At 45.3% G+C, this 18,154-nt stretch overlaps 1 protein-coding gene across 1 annotated transcript in view; it reads left to right on the top strand.

Moving 5' to 3' along the window:
- Window positions 1-3,618: 3,618 nt before the first annotated feature.
- FGF12 (fibroblast growth factor 12) overlaps window positions 3,619-18,154 on the top strand; it is an 87,803-nt gene continuing 73,267 nt past the window's right edge. Inside the window, exons 1-2 of the mRNA XM_031055524.1 lie at window positions 3,619-3,698; window positions 14,606-14,684. Of these exons, the coding sequence (XP_030911384.1) occupies window positions 14,633-14,684 (52 nt within the window). The 5' untranslated portion in view covers window positions 3,619-3,698; window positions 14,606-14,632. The remainder of the gene's footprint in view (window positions 3,699-14,605; window positions 14,685-18,154) is intronic.

Genomic DNA, 18,154 nt, shown 5'->3' on the forward strand with positions numbered 1-18,154 from the left:
CATCTCTGTTCCCCAGCTAACACAAGATTCTTCATGTTAATGTATTATCCTTTCTGAGCATGGACTAAGCTACTACACCTATTTTATCTTCACCGTCTTCTTACATGTAGCAGAATCCTGAAATAACTAAGCCTTTCCAGAGGCTGGTTTTACTTTGCATCTCTCTTAGAAGCTGTGGGAGAACCATGGATGCACTCATGGGTGCCTCTCATCCAGCTTGCAGGAACTGGGGTTTTGTGCTTTGGGGGAGTCAATGCGGAAACTGAGTTTGTGCAGCATGGTCACAGGGCTGTAGGGCTACAGCTTCTTAACAGTACCTCTGAAAATAGCAGCTACAACACATTTCTAAAATGGTAAAGCAGAAGGCATCTTTCTTGAGAGCTGTGGAACACGACTGTGGGATTCACTGTTCAGGCAGACCACTCACTTTGGCTTTTCCAGCCCCCACGCTGCAGCTCAGACAAGTAACTTGTTCCTAGCACTGAAATGAGGCTTTCTGACACTCTGATGGAGCTTATGTGGCTGCTGAGAAAATGCACCTGGATGCAAGCTGGCACTTGTCAAACACCTCTTCTGTCCTGTGTTCATTGTAGAATGCCCTGGCTAAAGGTGACAGAGAGACAAGGCCACGAACCTGGAGGCAGGTGGTGACCTGAGTCCTGAGCCTTTCCAGGCTTCTGGGAGGAGCTGTGGCTGGTTGCTGCTGTGATGAAGCTCCATGCAGCACCTCCAGGCATTTCTGCTCTCTGCCCTTTCCCTGTGGAGTGGGCTGCACTGGGAGATGAAGGTTAATGCTGGAAGCAGCAGCATCACAGAAGGGGTCTGTGCAGCTGTGTTGCTGCATCTGCTCTGTGCTTTGGGTTTGTCATGAGGAGCTGACTGTTCCTCTGTGCTGGGGTACCACTGAGGAGATGCTGCTTGGACTTCTGCAGCTCTAGGCAGAACTCTGAGTTTGGAAGACTGTTGAGCTCTTGTGCTCATTAGCACGGGGGGAGGTAGCAGTAGCAGCTCCTCTCTTGTCTTGGCAGCATGTGCACCTGTTGTACCTGAAGTTTTGTGTGGAAGGTGGAATTTTGTGCAATCCTGTCTGACTTGCATCAGTGCCTCCTCCTCCCTCAGTGTTACCAAGCACAAAAACAAACTCAATTTCCAATGGTACTTGGCTGGCCCTGCTGTGTTCCTGAAGAGGAACCCTCAGCTATGGACCTCTGGCACTTCACTGGCAAGAAGGTGGGCAGCTGTGGTAAAAGGAGATGAGCAGGTATGCTGTAATCTGCCTGTGTTCCCCATCTTTCTTCCTGGGACCTTTCCAGCACAATAGTTCTTGTTTGAAGTGTGCACCTTCAGTGATAGATGTCAGAAAATGGCTGGTTGCCTCTCATGGAGGGGGCTGTACGTGAGGGTGAAGATCCAGGGCTGGGTACAGCCATTACAGTGGTGGAGAGCGCAGAGTTTCTCTCACTTCCCACAGCAGCATCTGTGGAGTGCTCTGTGCGCTCCTGTCTCACCTTCCCTCCAGCAGCCTGCTCTGTTAAGGGCATGTGTTACATCCAGTGGACAGCTACATGCTGTGAACTGGCAAAATAACCACAGAGAGGCAATGTAATTCTGTTACTTGTGCCTCTTCCCCGGCTGAAACCTGATTGCAGTTATGATAAAGATAAAATCTCCCTCAAATGTTCTTTCTTGAGATACTTAAGCATTTTGGATTGGAATGAAGGAAGAAAAGAGAGGTCTTGGGGTTAATAGAACATGCTCACTTAATTGATATTTATCTAGAATAGCATCGTTGGCTGTCTGCTCCCTTGTTGGCTGCACAGATAGTTTCTTTGCTTAGCAGTTGCCACCCATGTTTCCTCAGCTGCCAAATAAATACATTTCATTCATCCCCCAAAGCAAAACTGTTTGCAAAAGGTCAAGTGGATGGGTCTGCTGCAAATGAAGCCAGGCTGCAAAAAGCCAGTCCACATTTTCCAGAACATTGAGAAGCAGTAGAAATTAGCAAAAAGACAGCTGGTTTTGGCTTCCAGCACCCAGCTTAGGGTTGGGTTGCTGAAGGGTTCCCTGGGGTCTTGGGAGCCACTGGGCTGCTGGAGATGCAGGGATCAGATGCTGGCAGGTGAGGGGCCTGGACCATCCACCTGCCCTGTAGCTGGTGGTTTTCTTGCACAGCTCCTGTAACTGGAGCTGGGGTGTGTCACTGGCTGTGTCTGGTATCGATCTGCAGCCGTCCCTGCGCTCATTCTGTGGTGATCAGCATCACACTCTGGCAGGGATTGTCTGTTACTGGGGCTGAAAGGGCTGGCAGAGCGTGGGGTGTAACCAGTAATTCTCTGCTGACCTTTACAGTTAGTGGTGCTCATCAGTATGGGCTCTGGCAGGTGCACAGCATCAGTACTGAAATATTTCTAAATGTTTCTTTTGGCTTTCATTTAATTTCATTCCGTGCCACTCCTACCCTCGTTGCTTCCATAAACATTTCTTCTTCTATTTTTCTTCCCGTTTCTTCTTCCACTCTCTATTAAATAAATTCTAAGATTTTAGAGCCACAGCCCCATAGCAGCTCTCGAATGATTAGCAAGCACCAAGTGAAGTTTTAAAGCTTTCTGAGCACTCCTGGGCAGCTGGGGGAGCAGGAGCTTTGTTCAGAAACCTGTTGGAGAGGCAGATTTTCTGTTTTCACTCCATCTGCACTGTGTCATCCTCAGCACACACATCCCTGGGGAGGGAGCTCACTGATTTCAGCTCTCTTCTGAGATGGCAGTTGGGTGGCAGGTGAACCTGCCTGTCTCACTGGAGTCCTGAGAGCTGCTTGATACCAGACATGAGGTGTTGGTAAAACATCGTTATTTAAAACAGAGCTTTAGACTGAACAAAGTGGATGATCACTTTCTCACACCCGGAGCGTTTTCATTAGTTTGAAGGAAACCTTTGGCTCTAATGGGAAATTAAAATCATTATGCAGATTAAAAAAGGTATATTTTCACAAAGCAAAAGGAAAGAACTTCAAGTCGTATGGTGGAATTTTGGCCATTTTTAGCGTGATCTTGCTCTTTGAAGTATAATGTTTCAGAATGGCACAAGCAGCACATTTTCATTATGCATTTGGGTGTTGTATAAGATTTGTTGAAATTTATCATGGTTTTGAGTTAAAAATGCTTCCAGAGTGCTACAGAAATGCTTAAGCTGCACTAGTGCAATGAGCAAAAAATATTCTTGTAATACAACCCCACTGATTCAAGCTTTAATTTCTTCCACATCACAGGCTCATTACCTGTTAAATAAAGGAGTTTCACGTGTTCATCCCATTGGAAAATGCTGTCAGATTGCTTGAGGAATACTGTAGCAAAAGAGGATGTTATCACTTGGCACTATTTAAAGCTTGCAGAATGACACTGGGACCCAGATTTTTCCCTGAGTTGTTATCCAGTGATTATCCGGGGCTGTAGGGAGATAGAATATAAGAAAATAAAGATAGTGTAGAAAGTAATCTTACCCCTAAGGAGTTGCAGCTGGGCCAGTTATCAAAGATTAGGAACAGGCCTGACTTTAACAGGCCACAGCTGTAACCAATGAGAAGAAGAGTGCTATAAAAGAGTGGGGTGGCTGGTTAAGTAGGGAACTGGAGTCAGTTGGCTGCTTTATGAAGAAGAAAGAGTCAGTGCTCTGAGGGGCTGCCCATGAGAAACACCAAGGAGGTATGAAACTTCTGTGATAAGGAGACAACAGTATGGAGCCCCTGCAATCAGATGACAACATAGGGCACTTCTGTGAGCTGGTGTTGGTAGGACCAGGTACCTTCCCCAAGACTGATAGCATCTGAAGTGATTAATTTCTCCTCAGTGCTTGTTGGTAGTATGTTCTGTCCATTTTCTATTTTAATGAATTTACTATTCTAGGCATTCAGAGCAGAGTGGAATTTTGATGTGGTTGTTTCCATAATATGTTTTGTTTGTGTGAGGGACTTCTTGGTGTTTCTGCAGTATTTCAGTCCTGCTGGATTGATGGGGGAAGTGAAGAGATTTAGCATCTGAGAATAGCATAAATCTCAGCACTGTGGCAGGCCTGAACAGCAGGGATGGTGTCTGCCCTGCTCATGTGACCACTGTTAGTGATGAGGTGCCTTGCATTGGGCACTTCAAGGTGAGCAGAGATGGGGACTCTATCGTGGAGTCAGTCAAAAACTTGGAGTACAGAATGTGCTGATGCCACCAAGTCATGGTCACCCAGCAGCAGGGCTGAAAGGGACCCTTACTGTTGATTAGTCCAGCTTCAGTCCTATGCTAGTTCCAGATGTGCATTCCTTAGAAGGATGTTCTTAAACTTGTTTTTTGCATCCTCCCACAGAGAAAATTCTGGGTAGGATGTCCTAATATCCAAACCACATCTCTGCAGGAAACCAGGAAGAAATCTGATAAATAGTGACAAAGTTTTATATTGCATTTTGGAGTCCAGAGAACAAAATAAAATCTTTCGAACTGTACACATGGCAGAGCACTGCCACAACATTCCCCAGGATTTCTGAGCCATCAAACACGTCCTTAGGGTGGGTCTGCCGCATAGCTCTGTAGGAAACCTTCTCTCTGGGAAGCTGCAGGCCAAGAGGTGCTGCAAGCATGGCAAAGATGACATTGCTGCTTTTCAGTTTCTCCTCTTGTCAGCTTGAAGCAGCAAAGCAAGCAGCTTCTGCAGACATCTTCTGAGCTCTCCTTTCCACCTCTCTTAGCATAACATATGTGGGAATATACCCCTTCTTCTCTGGTATGAGCTTTGGGCTCAGTCATCCTGAAAGCTCTGCAGTGTGGGTGTTCCCATTTGTTAAATCCTCACGCAGCACTTGAGCTCCCATTGCTGGCATGGGGAGAATCAGGATTTTACTCCCCGTGTTTCCCCTTTGTGGGTGTTGGCTCAGGAGCTGGCACAGCCCAGGGGGCCAGGGAGAACCACACTTGGGTGGTTCCTGAGACACATCTGCACCCAGATGAAATGTGCTCGGTGGCTGTGGGCTCACACATAATATTTATGCTATCCTCTGTTTCACTCTTGGTGAATATGCTGTAATTTTGGCTAATTACACAATATGTCAGGAATAATTGCAGGGTGTTCCTCAAAATAAATAATACATTTTGTATGCTCTGCTATCCATACTTATGAGCAGGCTTTAACCTTCAGTAGCCAAGGCATTGACTGTGCTGGAAAATGACAGCTTAGGAGCTGTAGCTACAACTTATTTTGCATTAAATTTCTAATTTTTTGAATTCCCTTACCTGAAAAACCTTATCCTGCATAAATTCTGGAACAGCACTACATCTCTTCTGTATGCCTTTTGTTCCTGCCTGGCTTTGGTTTTATCATCAGTGCTGGAGTCAATACAGGTGTAGAAAATTGCTCTTGAAAGGGAAATGTTTTGAAGTTTTGTCTGCTGCTAAAACACACTGGATCAACAAAGCAACATAAACCACATCCTGGGGGAGGCAAAGACAAATGTGGCAGTGAACTGTATGAAGAATTGGGTTTTTTTAGTTCTCTGGTCAAAGAAAAGAAGTTTCTGGGGAGAAGAGGATTCAGACTCAATGCAGTATTTCATTGTACTTAAAATGAAACTTTGGATTTAATCTCTGGCTCTGTTAACATTTTTTTCATTACATTTCCAAATAAAATACGAGGTCTAATGAAAAAAATGAAAACTTGCACTCTTTTCAGGTCTCTCTTTTTTTCTTAGTGGGATGGAGTTTGTATATAGCTTTGCCTACTCCTACTCTGAACTTTTCAGTGAAATATTCAGCTAGACAGTTTTACTCAGAAGCAGTCAGCAATTCTGTGCCAAAATGCTTGGTGGCAGGTGGGCCATTGGTTCTCATCCACTTTTTGTCCCACTGTTTCACTTGCAGTGGTCTTTTGGTTCCTCTTTGGTCCTGCAGTGCTGTGATGGCTGTTTTGTCCTTGGTGTTTGTGCAGAGTGGATAGCTCATGTGTCGTGTACATTAGTTTGGTGTTTGTCTTCTGGGAAAATTCATCCACATCTTCATACCTCATTATCCTTGAGCTGTTGACCTTAGGTGGCTGTCACATGGGATCCAGATCTTGGAGAGTGGGTGGGCTGCAGGGTGACTTCTTTACTTTCTAACATCCATAGGCTGTCCTAAGACCATCCACAGAGATGTAGCAGTGATTCCATGTGGCACCCCTAGTTTTCAATGCTTTATATGACTAATTTCTCTGCCCCTTACCTCAGACTTGTATTAACATCCCTGTAAAGCTGATTCCTGGATATGGGAGGGCCTGCATAAATGCCATGGATGTGCAATCACATCATTTCCACCTACTCTACAAGTGAGAAATAAGACTTCCCTGGAGGGACTCAGCTTGGTTAGAGCAAAGCAGGCATCGTGAAGGGATGCAGGCGGGCAGCTGTGCTCCATGCTGGAGAGATAATTACTATTCCTCCTGGCAGGCTCCAGCACAGGAAAGGAAATCACTTCCGTGGATGCTCTTTTTGCCTACAAGGTGCCATTCTGCTCTAGTGACTCAGTGACGGTGACAGGAGGCAATTGCACTGATGGTGCTGTCATCAACTTGAGCCCATCATCCCTCTGAGTTAGGGAAATGTCATTTTTGGAAGCATGTCCTTCAAACAGAGAGGCCATCCCTGCCAGCACAGCCCATTATTACATGTAATGCATCCTGGAAACACCAGTTGTTTCTCTGTAGTTACTAGCCCTGGGTGGGGATTCACACTTGAGATGAGTAAATACACGAGTGACCCATGCAGCTCTGTTGTCCCAGAGCCATCTTCTCCAGATGAATGCTTTGTAATTGGAGGGTGGCATTATCCCTGTAATCATGTTAAACTGAGGCTGGATATGGCCTTTGTTCTGCATCATTGGGAAAGGAGCTGGGATTGACTGTTTGATGCCCCCGTAGCCATGGACCTCATGAGTAAATCTTGATGTCAGTAAGTCTGTTTCCGTCTCTCCATCCTACTCACAGGCTCAGTGATGTGCCAGTGTGTTAAGCCAAATGACTGCATCTAAACTAGAGGGGTTCATGGCAGCTTTGCAAGGTGGGGCTGGATGCCTGGCTTTGCTACACAGCTCCCTCATGTTTGGGCAGCTGTTGTTACCCACCGTGACTGGACCTGTGTGCAGGTAACCTGAGGAGACATCCAGATAAACACAAATGCTCCCCTGTGTCACTCACTTCCCTTGGCTCTGCAGTTCTTTTGCTCTCTCCCTGCCTGTTACTCAGGATGCTACAGGCAGCATTGCCCAGGCCATCCTGGCCACCTGCTTGTAGGCTTCCTCAAGGAATACACGTCCTTCAGCTCCAAACAATTTTGCTGAGTTTAGTGACAGAAACTGGAAAGTACTGTGACACTGGGAAATAAACGTCTTGCCTCTGCCCGTGCACTTCTGTGCACTGAGTGACTCCCGAGGGAGCTGAAAACGCTCAGCACTTTGCAGCAGGATTTCCCACCTCCACACCTGCGTGACACAGTTGGAGTGTCCTCCAGGATCCCGCGTGTGGCTCACGATGCTCCGACCTGCTCCATGCGTGACTCACTGCAGGTGCAGCCGCAGCCAGCCATGTGCAGCATCTGCTGAACACCTACAGCCACAGTCACTGCATGGCAGAGTTAGGGTGTTTGGCCAGAGGAAACACTCTGGGTCTTCAAGGGCAGTAGCTCCTTTCACAGTTGCAAGTGATGTTATTCCTGAGCTTCCCAGTTTGGGTGGATTCAGTGAATCACTGTAGTGTGTTGAGCTATTAAACTTATGTCGATAGTGATGCATTTAATTTGAGACAGTCAAATTACTTCATCTTAACTCCAAACACCCTGGAGAATTTGGCAACTCCTGGCTGGGAAAACAACCCCAACATTTGTCTCCCTCAGCTTTTCATGCCCGAGTTCTGTGCTGATGCCTGTCACCATAGTAATCTGCATGGAGCTTGCTGATTCTTGTGCAGATTTATTACAAGCCTTTATTAATTCTGTACTTCTGAAGGAGGGATTTTGGTGCCCTTCTCTGTCTACAAAATTTGTGTTTGCAAAATTTGGCTTATCGAGTATTCTGGAACCCATCCTTTTTAGGGGAGGGGAACTGCGGTTTCTGCAGTGGCACTTAAAATGCAGAGTTAATCTAAGTAAATTAGGAGCAGTTTATGCTCTGACTTGCATGCTGGGCTTGGTGTGCTAAGGATTTGAGTGCTGGTTAGGTGAGTCATAAATCAGCCTCCCATTATGACAGCTGCAGCCTGAATGGGGGAAAATAAGAATAATGGAATGTGTAAATTCCAGGCTAAAATGTTTAATTGCAATAAACAAATGTTTGAAGAACATTTAGGTGAAATATGCTCCTGAGATGTATTACATTTCCCGTGTTTGCAGTCACATCCTCAGCAAAACTGTTGCACAGGCACAGAAGGGAATCAGCAGTGTGCTGAGTTGGTTCAGAGGAGAGCTGGAGATGCTTCCTCCCTCAGCAGACCAATGTCCTTAGGAGGTGCCAGAGGGACTGTTCTGGGAGCCTGCTGCTGGCATCTCTCACAGCCTTGCTCTGCTCAGACCAGACAGAGGCACTGAGCTGCAGTGAAAGAGGGCAAACAAATGGGCAAGTCTCCTGTGGAAATTCTGCAGTAGGTGCCTTCCTTGTACCTTATTGCAGGTTGCTGGATAGAAAATCGCTGCTTCCCATCTGAGCTTGCAGAGTCATCTGTTGTTTGACAGCTCGTTGTGCAGAGAGCAGTAAGCCCCTGAGCTTCAGAGTTTATGCCATAACCCACACTGAGTACCACTGGCACCCAGCACAGTAACTTCTGAAGTAGATTTAGAAGCAGTTCTGCACCAGTAACCTCAAGTGGAGGCTTGCGTGCCAACCAAGAGCATTGCTGTGCATTGCAAGAATCCTTGGAGCCAGTGGCTCAAATCCCTCAAAGGTCACTAAGCCCTTCATCTTTTTTAAGAGTTCATTGAAAAGTGGCTCCTCTGAGTTCTGTGCCATTGACTTGGAGAATTCAGATTGAGGTGACTTCTGTGAGTGTGGTTGTGTTGAGTCCTTTCATAATTCCCAGCCCGAGGCAAAGTGGGGACTGGCTTGCTGCAGCCCCAGGTCATGTGTTGCTGTAAGAAGGGGCATTCTGAGAGTCGAAAGAAATGAGACCATATCAGACTGCCTTCCATAGCAGAGCTGCAGCTGGAAGTTGGTGTTGTGCCCTGTTCTTTGCTGCTTCAGAGCAGGGTTTGGAGCAAATTGAGCTACCCTACAGCGATGATAAGAGAGTAGGGGTCCTCCCCCGGGGGTTTAGTGCTGCTGCTTTGCTGATGGAAATAAGCAGGAGTTGGTGCCTTCAGTGGGGCTTTGCTAAATGCTGCATTGATGCATAACTTCATAGCTCCTCTCTGCATTAAGGGGAGTTATTATACTTCTGTGTTCTCCATTTTCCATTTAAGGGGTGAGTTCCTTATTTACCTAAAATAGGAGAGCTAAATGAAAAGGTCATTAAAGAGTAATATTTCTGTCAGTGCTCTTGCTCTTTTCCCCATAGCACACAGCAGATATCTTCAGCAATGCCTGCAGCTTGAGGGTGAGGGACATGACTCTGCAGAGGAGCTGATTTAGCCATGATCCTTTGGCCTTCAGTGAGCATGCCCCTGGAGATCAAGCGAAGTGCATGTGAGCACCCTGCAACTATCATGTCCTTGGCAAGCCCCAGGAGGATGAAGATCACTGTGTAGCTGCATAATAAGGCAGGAAGCACAGCAGCTCATGGTGAACTGAGATGACTTTAAGGCTCAGCAGCAGGACAGCAGAAGTGAATAATGGCAGCATCACATTACCATTTAAGTAGAGACAGGAAGATTAGCAGTCAGATCATGATTTAGTTGGCCTCAGCTGTGCCAGAGGGCTCAGAAAGTTAAAAGCAGGGCAGGCAGAAGTAGTGAGTTTGGCCTGTGGAAAGGGTAACCAAGCAAGATGCCCTTCAGGGGATGTTCAGTGAGTTGTCAGTGGATGACTGCTCTAAGAAGGGGCATTAGGTGACAACTGTGTCTTCACTGAAGGTAAAGTGCCCAGTCTGACAGACGCTACACACTAGGAGAGTTAAAGCTTAGCTACTGCTCTGTGTTATTGTTCTGTTCTGCCCTCTGATGTTCCCATTGTGGTGCTTCCTGAGCATGATCTTCCTTTGCATCTTCCAGAATTGCCACATTGGAAGGAACTGAGCTTACTGCATCTGTATAAAGAGAGTCCACTGAGTTTTCTCCAGTACTCCCCAGCCCTCAACAGCTGTATATGAGCAGCTAGAGCAAGATCTTTAAAGTAAACATCCTGAAGTATAGTAGTATTGCTTATAAAGTGGGGATAAAAATATCCTTTTACATATTGCATGGGAAACCTGGTAGCATAGGGTCATGCACTGGGAGTAGAAGCTGCATGGAAATCTCTTCTGTTCAGTCAGTAGTTTGGGATTAAGGCAGCAAGAACATCTTTCTTAAATCCATTCTGAAGTGCTTGACTTTGTGTTTAGGGAGACACTAAGTTGGTGCTGAAGTCTTGTCCATGTTAGTTCAGTTCCATTTCTGCAGGGAAAGCTGCTTCTGTAGCAGAAGGGAAGTGCACATGGAGGAGCCTGAGGGGGAGGAATAGGTTTATCCCAAGTGTGTTATGCAGTATTGCACCTTTAAAAGCAAGAGGATTTGAGTCCCATTTGCTTTACAAGGCTGAGGCTAGAGAGTAGGTTTGTTTTGCGATAAATTCTAAGAATTACAGAAAAAAAAATGCTCATAGCAGAGTTTTTGCTTATCTGTGCTGCATTTTTCCCCTTTATTTTACCGTTTGATTCTTTCTCTTATTGACTATAGCCTGGAGCAGTACCACTGAAGGAAATACAGACAAAAGTATAGAGATTGTGGGGTTTTATTGTATTTTTCCCCCCAGTACTCCAGTAAGCACTGTCAATAATATCTGCTGGGAAGGGTGGTTCTCTTTTTATTGCAAACCTGGAAAGTTCTCAGTCTATTTCATTGTCTTTCTGTTCTGAGTTACCAGGGTGTCTCAGCATCCTTAATTGACAAGGAGACTTACTGGTTTTGAGGGTTTTTTTCTATAAACTGAGGTTTTCAGCACAAATGCTGCAGCATAAAGGTTAGCAGTGCTGGAAGACTGATAGATTTGCTCTGTAGATGAAAAGAAGTGATGTTAAAATATATGATATGACAAAAGTAGGTCTCTTAAAAGTCGCATGCAGCATTTTACCTCTGGGCTAGCAGCAAAATTCCTGTCCTCTGATGACACAATTTTCTCTTCTGGTAATAGTTCCACACTGAGAGGGGAAGATGAGTAAATCCTTGCTCCTTGTTAGAAGTTGTCTCCACCTAAAATTTTGTCTGTAGTCCTTCAGCCACACTGCTTACTGTATGAATGGCAAATCCCAGTACCTCACTTTATGCCCAGACATAAGACAAGATGTTCCCTGGTGGGAAGCAGCTACTCCAGCAGCTGTTGTCACCTGTGCCCCTGTTTGTGTTTGAGCTGCTTCCTTTGCAGGCACTGGAGAGATACTGGTGGTTTGGGGACCCTTTGAACCTGGCCTGGCCAGCCTGTGGGGGTTTGGGGATGTGAAGAGAGATCAGTTCAGGTGGAGAGAGGGTTGTACTGTGTGAGACAAATCACCCATTGCTCAGGCAACTCCTCAGCCCTCCTTGTGCTAGAGGAGAGAAATCAGTGCTGGTGTGCACCTCCTGGCTGCTTCTGTGTTTTGTTCAGGTTGCTAAAGGTACCTGAAAGTGCAGCTTCACTGCTGTAGAAAGAGACCCAAGGAAATGAACAAACCAGGGAAGGAGAGACCTGTGTGTCTCCAAAAGGCTCTCCAATCCTTTGGTGTCTGGAAGAGGCATTTTTTTGCTACAGGATATCCTAAATGAGTGTGGGCAGGGATGTTCCTGCAGAAGAGGATCTGTGCAGTGAGGAGAGACAGGAGCTCTGCTGCTTTCAGACTGTGTTAGGGCCAAGAGGAATGTGTTTTTTTGTATGGCTGAGAACTCTGCTTCACTCCCGTTGAGTTGTACTTTTGAGTTTTGGTGTGAGCTTCAAAGTTCAGCAAAACCAGGTCATGTAACACAAGATCTCCCCTCCACCTTGTCCCTAGGTAGGCAATGACTCAGAAACAGCTGGCATTATGAAGAGGGCAGTTGTTAAAGCTGATCAGGTGTCTGTCAGGTCAATAAGAGAAAGGAACCTGAAAGGGTTTATCCTGTATTTGCTATGGTGATACAGCCTTCTGGTGCAAGTGTTTGCATCTGTAGAAAGGAGGCATCAGGGGATCTTGGGTGCTATTCTGATAAACTCTGAAAATGTCATAAGTTATTAACAGCAAGCAGATTTGGTCAGTGTTTTACAGTGTATTTTGTAGAAGTGGGAGAGATTTTCCTGTTCCAAAATTATTTGCATGGTTGAAATATAGTTTGCATCCCTAAGAAGGAGGAAAAGTTGCTGTTCTAATTCTATCCTGTAGCTAAGTCATCTTCCAAAGTAAAGAGATAAGGTCAGGGTTGTTTTCTCTCCCCTCTTCAGAGAACTTTAAGACAAGACCTCCCCACTTCTCCAGCACACAGAAAACCTCAGACTGCAGGAGCATCTTGTAAATCTCTCCTTCTGGGAGCTCTTCCATTTCATGCAAAGTACTTCAACATTAAAATTTAACCAGTGAGTAAAATGAAGGCTAAGATTCATTCAGGGACTCAAATGTAGGTGTCTCATATCAAAGAGTGCCTATTAGTGCCTTTACTATTGTGGTATTAGATAAAAGGGAGGAAGGGGACAGACTTGAGGAGGATGATGCAGGCATCTGTGCCTGAGAATGCAGCTTTTCATTTCCTCTAGCTTTGATCTGCTTTTCTAACGAAGAGCAAGTTAAATCAAGCTTCTACATTCACCAAAACAGGTAATTCATTTAGGTAAGAAGAATGAGCTAAGTGTTTTGCTAGGTGTCATTTTGACCTATGTTGGCTTGACCAACACTAGCTCTTAGTAGATGACCAGTACAATTGTACTAATTTACTGTCCCAGCATTGAGAGTTGCTGGGAGAAAGCCTGACTGCAGCCTACGACACTCACTGCGCTGAAATCACTTCTTTTTTAAGGCAGCACAGAAACCATCTGATGTGATTTATTCAGTGGCTTTTGTAGCTGTGAGAAAGTACCTGACATTCCCCTGGCTAGGGTAGGGATTGCTGAAACTGAAATCCTTTGCACCTGCAGCCTATCTTCTTGTGAGATGCCTGCTGCTGTCAGTGCAGGAGAGCAGGGTGAGGGTTCCCCAAAGGGGAGTCGTGCAGGGATGCAGCGCGAGCGGGGCTCGGGATGGGAACATCAACACACAACGTGACCACGGTTATGTAACAACCATGGCTTATTAAACAGCCTCACCAGAGGCATGAAAGGCAGGAGCCTGACGAGATTTTGGTATGCTACGCTGGATTCTTTCCTGCCCATTGAGCCAGCAATAATTGGGGCTTATTTATTTACTTTTGGAGGGTGGTCACGTAAAACCACAAAGTCCTGTCGCACAAGGAGGATCTCCTCCATGCAGTGAGTGTGTCTGCTCACATGCAGTCAGCTCACTTGTGTTCCAGCAGCAATGCCTGTGACAAATTTTTAAACGTGCATGATTACAACTGAATTTGGTTTTGGCCACTTAGTTTGTGTTTGATTGGTAGGGTGACAAGGAGGCAGGTGGTAAAGCTGCACACCTCTGTCATGTGAAGTTCAAGCTGGTTTTACTTTTGTTCATGTTTTCTTTTTATCGTTCAGTAGGAAGGTATAAAATGTGGTAGAGGCAATAGGGAAGAGCCAGCTAGGGCATGGCTGGCTCCCGACACACAGGGACTGGGAAAGGTCCCTGTTGGAGACAAAGATTCTAATCTGCCAGAGTGTGTGGCACATGTTTTAGGAGGGGGGAAAACATGCAGGATTTTAAAACAGAGGTGGTCTGAGGTGCCCATAAATGTTTCAGAGGTCAGTTTTGGTAATGTCTTGTGTCTGTTCCTTTCCAAATTTTTCTCCCCAAATCCCACAGAGTTGCACTCACATGCAGCTCTGATTCAGCACTCAGTTGCTCTGGGTCTACACCACTGTAATACCAGTGATTTTAGTAGCTTTTCATTGGCATAAAACTGGCACTGCATGATAATGACTCAAGCATACAAAAAGCAAGGTGGTTGGCTTCAGAAGCAGAATAAGAAACAATGGGCACATTCTTTGCAACAGTGCTAGCAAATGCTCTTCTGAACAAGTGGCATATTCTAAATACATCAACTGTCTAAATACTTCCATTTGGTAGGTAACTTTCAGAGAATTGATGTTCCATAATCTGTTTCTACTGCACCAAGTATGCATTTCATTTTACCTGCTCATCTGATCTCAATTGTATTTGCCTGTCTGTGTATTATATGTGAATATTTTACAGCCATGCTTGAAAGGAATCACTGAAAGCAGTCTTACCTGCCAAGCACTTCTACATTTACTCAGGGCTTAATGGGGGACAAGCAAATTGGGTCTTGTGCTACTCAGTATATCTGGTAATAATTATTATTTTTATTTTGCAGAACCCCAGCTGATAGGAATTCCTGCAGATGCACCCAGATGGTACAATTGATGGGACCAAGGACGAAAACAGTGACTACAGTAAGAAAAATTAGCCTGTTTTGCAACCCAATTACAATCAAATGCATCACCTAGTGGGTCTCACTTGTGCAACTTCATTTTTGAAAGGATCAAATTAGGAGGAAGACAGCTGTTTTCTGCATATTTTTTTCTCTCTATCTGTCCCCTTTAAATCTTGCCAGTATAATTTCATATGTTTCCTCTCCGATCTTCTTCCCTCCTGCCCCGATTCTGTAACTGCCATCTGGGTGGGGTGGAGAATAAAACCCATGATTTGAATTGCTGCCAGAAGAGAAAGGAGATTATATTTATACACATGCCACGTGGGTAAAGGATACGGGGAATTCTCTCTCCAAGGAGAAGAGGAGAAAATCGTTTTCACTATTTTAGCCTCAAAAATTCAGCAAGCATCAGGAATTTCTAGGCTGGAGAAAAGCAGCTGTTCACTGAAGTCTCGTGCTTTGAGGCTGGTGTAAGGGCTGAGGGTATCAAACGACCTTGTCAAAGGAGGTCATCTTCCAAAACTCTGTTCAAAAGGATTGGGTTTGTGCGGATGACAAAGGGCAGCAGAGCCACACAGTTTAAAAGCCATGGCCATGTGCAGGAGCCATACTGGTTTAAATGCATGCAAAGCAGTAGTCAATTTTCCTTTTGAAGAGGAAGTTTTGTCAATGCCAAAGCTCTTTAAAAGGTTTAAAAGGGTGTAGAATATTTTCTGCAGCATCTCTGCATTTCATAGGCATCAGAGTGCTGTCCATGAGTGGGCAGTTAAGCTCAGATCCTTGCTGCCACAAATTGCATCAACAGGGTAGGATTCAAGTCTTGCTTTTTCTTATCTGTGTTGGTTTGGAGCTCCCTGCACCACTGCTAAAGGGGTATTTAACCTGGCCAGCTTGGAATTTGGCTTCCCTGTCATTATTAGAGGTGAACAAATGTTAATCTGTGTGGTAGGGTTGATGGAAGCAGACTTCATGTGCTTTGTGAAAGGAGGAGCCTGCTCGATTTGCAGACAAATTTTGGTCTAATTCAAAGAAGCTCCTGGCTGGATTGAAGATGGCATTCCTCCAGGAAGGCAGGGCCTGGGCTGCAGGTGAGGGATATCTGTAGGGGTGCAGCATTGACATTGTGCTGTGGAGGTGCAGGGTGGCTGCAGCCCCACATCCTGGTGTGTACCCCATCCCCAGGAAACTTCAGGGTGCTGTAGTGAGGAGCATGCTGTGTTCTGGGGCTGCCCTGCTGCAGGCAGCTCAGGGCTGGGGGTCCATACAGGAGAGAGGAGCTGTGGGAAGATGGTGACTGAAATTGCAGGTGACTGGCAAAGCCCTTGTGGAATGACCCAAGAGGCTTCATCCACCAGAAATATGGCCTGTATCAAATGCAAATGCCAGGTTTTGGGCCTTTTTCATACACTCATATTGAACAAATTAAATATTGCAAATTGCAGTAAGACAACTTCTGACGTATGTGTGGAGCAGGAGAATCTGTGGACTTAGACACACACACACTTCTATGCTCAGAGATTCAGGAGGTCTCCTTCAAAAGAGTCTGGCCTTGAGATAATCTCAGACAGACACCAACACATGGGGTGAGTTCAGTGGGCTGTATTAGCTGCTTTTTAAAGGAAGAAGACCTGGGGTGTTCTTAAACTGCAGAAAATCCCATTGGAGGCCTATTTGTCAAAAACATGGGAAGATATGCTAGAGATGACAGAGATTAATTGCCCTCATCTATCATGGAGGACTGAACAACAAAGTAATGGGCTTAAATGGGAGCAGGGATGAATTAAGGTAAACAGCAGAGAAATGTAAGAGCAGTTCCGCAATATTTCAGAGTGACAGGGGAGATGAGGGAAGCTGCTGCACTCTCAGTGGTTGCAGGGAAACCTCCTGAGTTCCAGTGTCTGAGGTTGGGTCCCCATTGCCCAAAGAGCTGTGATTTATTTATCCCCCAGAAATGTCAGAGAGGAGTTTGGCCAGGTGCTGAGTACTTGAGAGCTGCTTCCACCCAGTGTTCTTAACTGGAAATAGATGGGCTGAAGTACAGTTCTAGAGTGTAAATTTATCTGGTGAGATGGCAGCCTTGCCTCAGCAGCTTGGTGGGACAGGAGGCATCTGACTGAAGTGTGCCAAGCCACTGGCTCAAAGTCAGAGACTATGCTGGAAAGTTTAGGCAAGTTTTTGAGAGAAGACTGAAGCCAAAGAATTCCCCATCTTCTGATCTCAGGGGATCTCAGGGAAAGAATCCAACCTGATAATATTTGGCTTCTGAAAATGAAATAAGGACTATGCTTTATTCAATTTTACATAACTTTTTACCACATGATCTCATCAATAAAGCTTCCGTGTGAATGAACATCTTAGAATATATAAAGCTTCCAGTTACAGCTTTGAAACGAAATCGCATTTTGCACTTTGGAAGTGCCAAAATAAAGCTGATTTCCTTGTTTCTTTTCTCTTCCTCCAAAAAAATCTCAAATTTTGACCAGAAGAATGTCCAAAGTTACTTGTCTAAGTGAACAGCTTACAGACTTGCTTCACTGCAGTTTTCTGTTTTAAAGTGCTTCTGCACAAGATTCCTGACCAGCCAGTCAGAAGTGTGTGCAAGAGTAGAACTCATCCAAGACTAGATAAATAATGTTTTCCCATCCCTGAAAAGCACTTGGTTAACTTGCATCCACGGCAGGGAAGAGCACTCTGAAGGGCCACAAGAGGATCCTTCCCACCCTAGATGACCATCTATTCTCCACACAGAAGTCATCTTAGCACAGTTAAACAGCTGGTGAACACTGTGTTCCATACATTGCTTTGTGTTCTGTATCCCCACACTGATTATTCAAATTAGCATTGTGAAAGAATGCATAATTTTCATGGAATACATTAAGTTGGTTTACTCTGACAAAATAAATGTTTAAAATGAGACACGCCATGTCCCTCAGATACATCTGATGGAATTAAAAGTTCTAATAAAAACCCAGTTATTTATGCTAGAGGAACTGCTAATATTTAAGCAATTTTAAAATTAATTATCTGTTGCCCATTTTATGTATGTTCTTGAAGCTGATGGCATTTATTTTCCACCTCCTCTCACTTAAAGAAAAAAAAAAACCCAGAAGCCAAATTCTAATGGCATTTGAATGGGCATCCAGCCAGCTTCCCAGGAGCCAGCACTTGGGACATCTGTTCCTTCTGCCATGCTGTTAGAGACGTGCCATCTCAGTGTAAGCAAGGGGGCACATTCCCTGGCTACTGCCATTGGCATATGTGAAGAGTTCTCTTCCCACTGGATTGTATTTTCATGGTGTATGGCCCCTGTTTGTGCTCCTCCTGTGATGTATGAGCCCCAGCTTGGGGCAGTATCTTTTCCTTCCAGCTCCAGTGATCTCAAGTGGCCTTTCAGGGCTCACTGCTGCTGTCAGTGCTTGCATTGTTACTGCTCTCCCTGGGCTGAGCAGGGTAATGCCCCTCCATAGAGCAAATGGACTTCCTTCTCTC

The sequence above is a fragment of the Geospiza fortis genome, unplaced genomic scaffold (assembly GCF_000277835.1).
Source record: "Geospiza fortis unplaced genomic scaffold, GeoFor_1.0 scaffold172, whole genome shotgun sequence".
In the NCBI taxonomy this organism is placed as follows: domain Eukaryota; kingdom Metazoa; phylum Chordata; class Aves; order Passeriformes; family Thraupidae; genus Geospiza; species Geospiza fortis.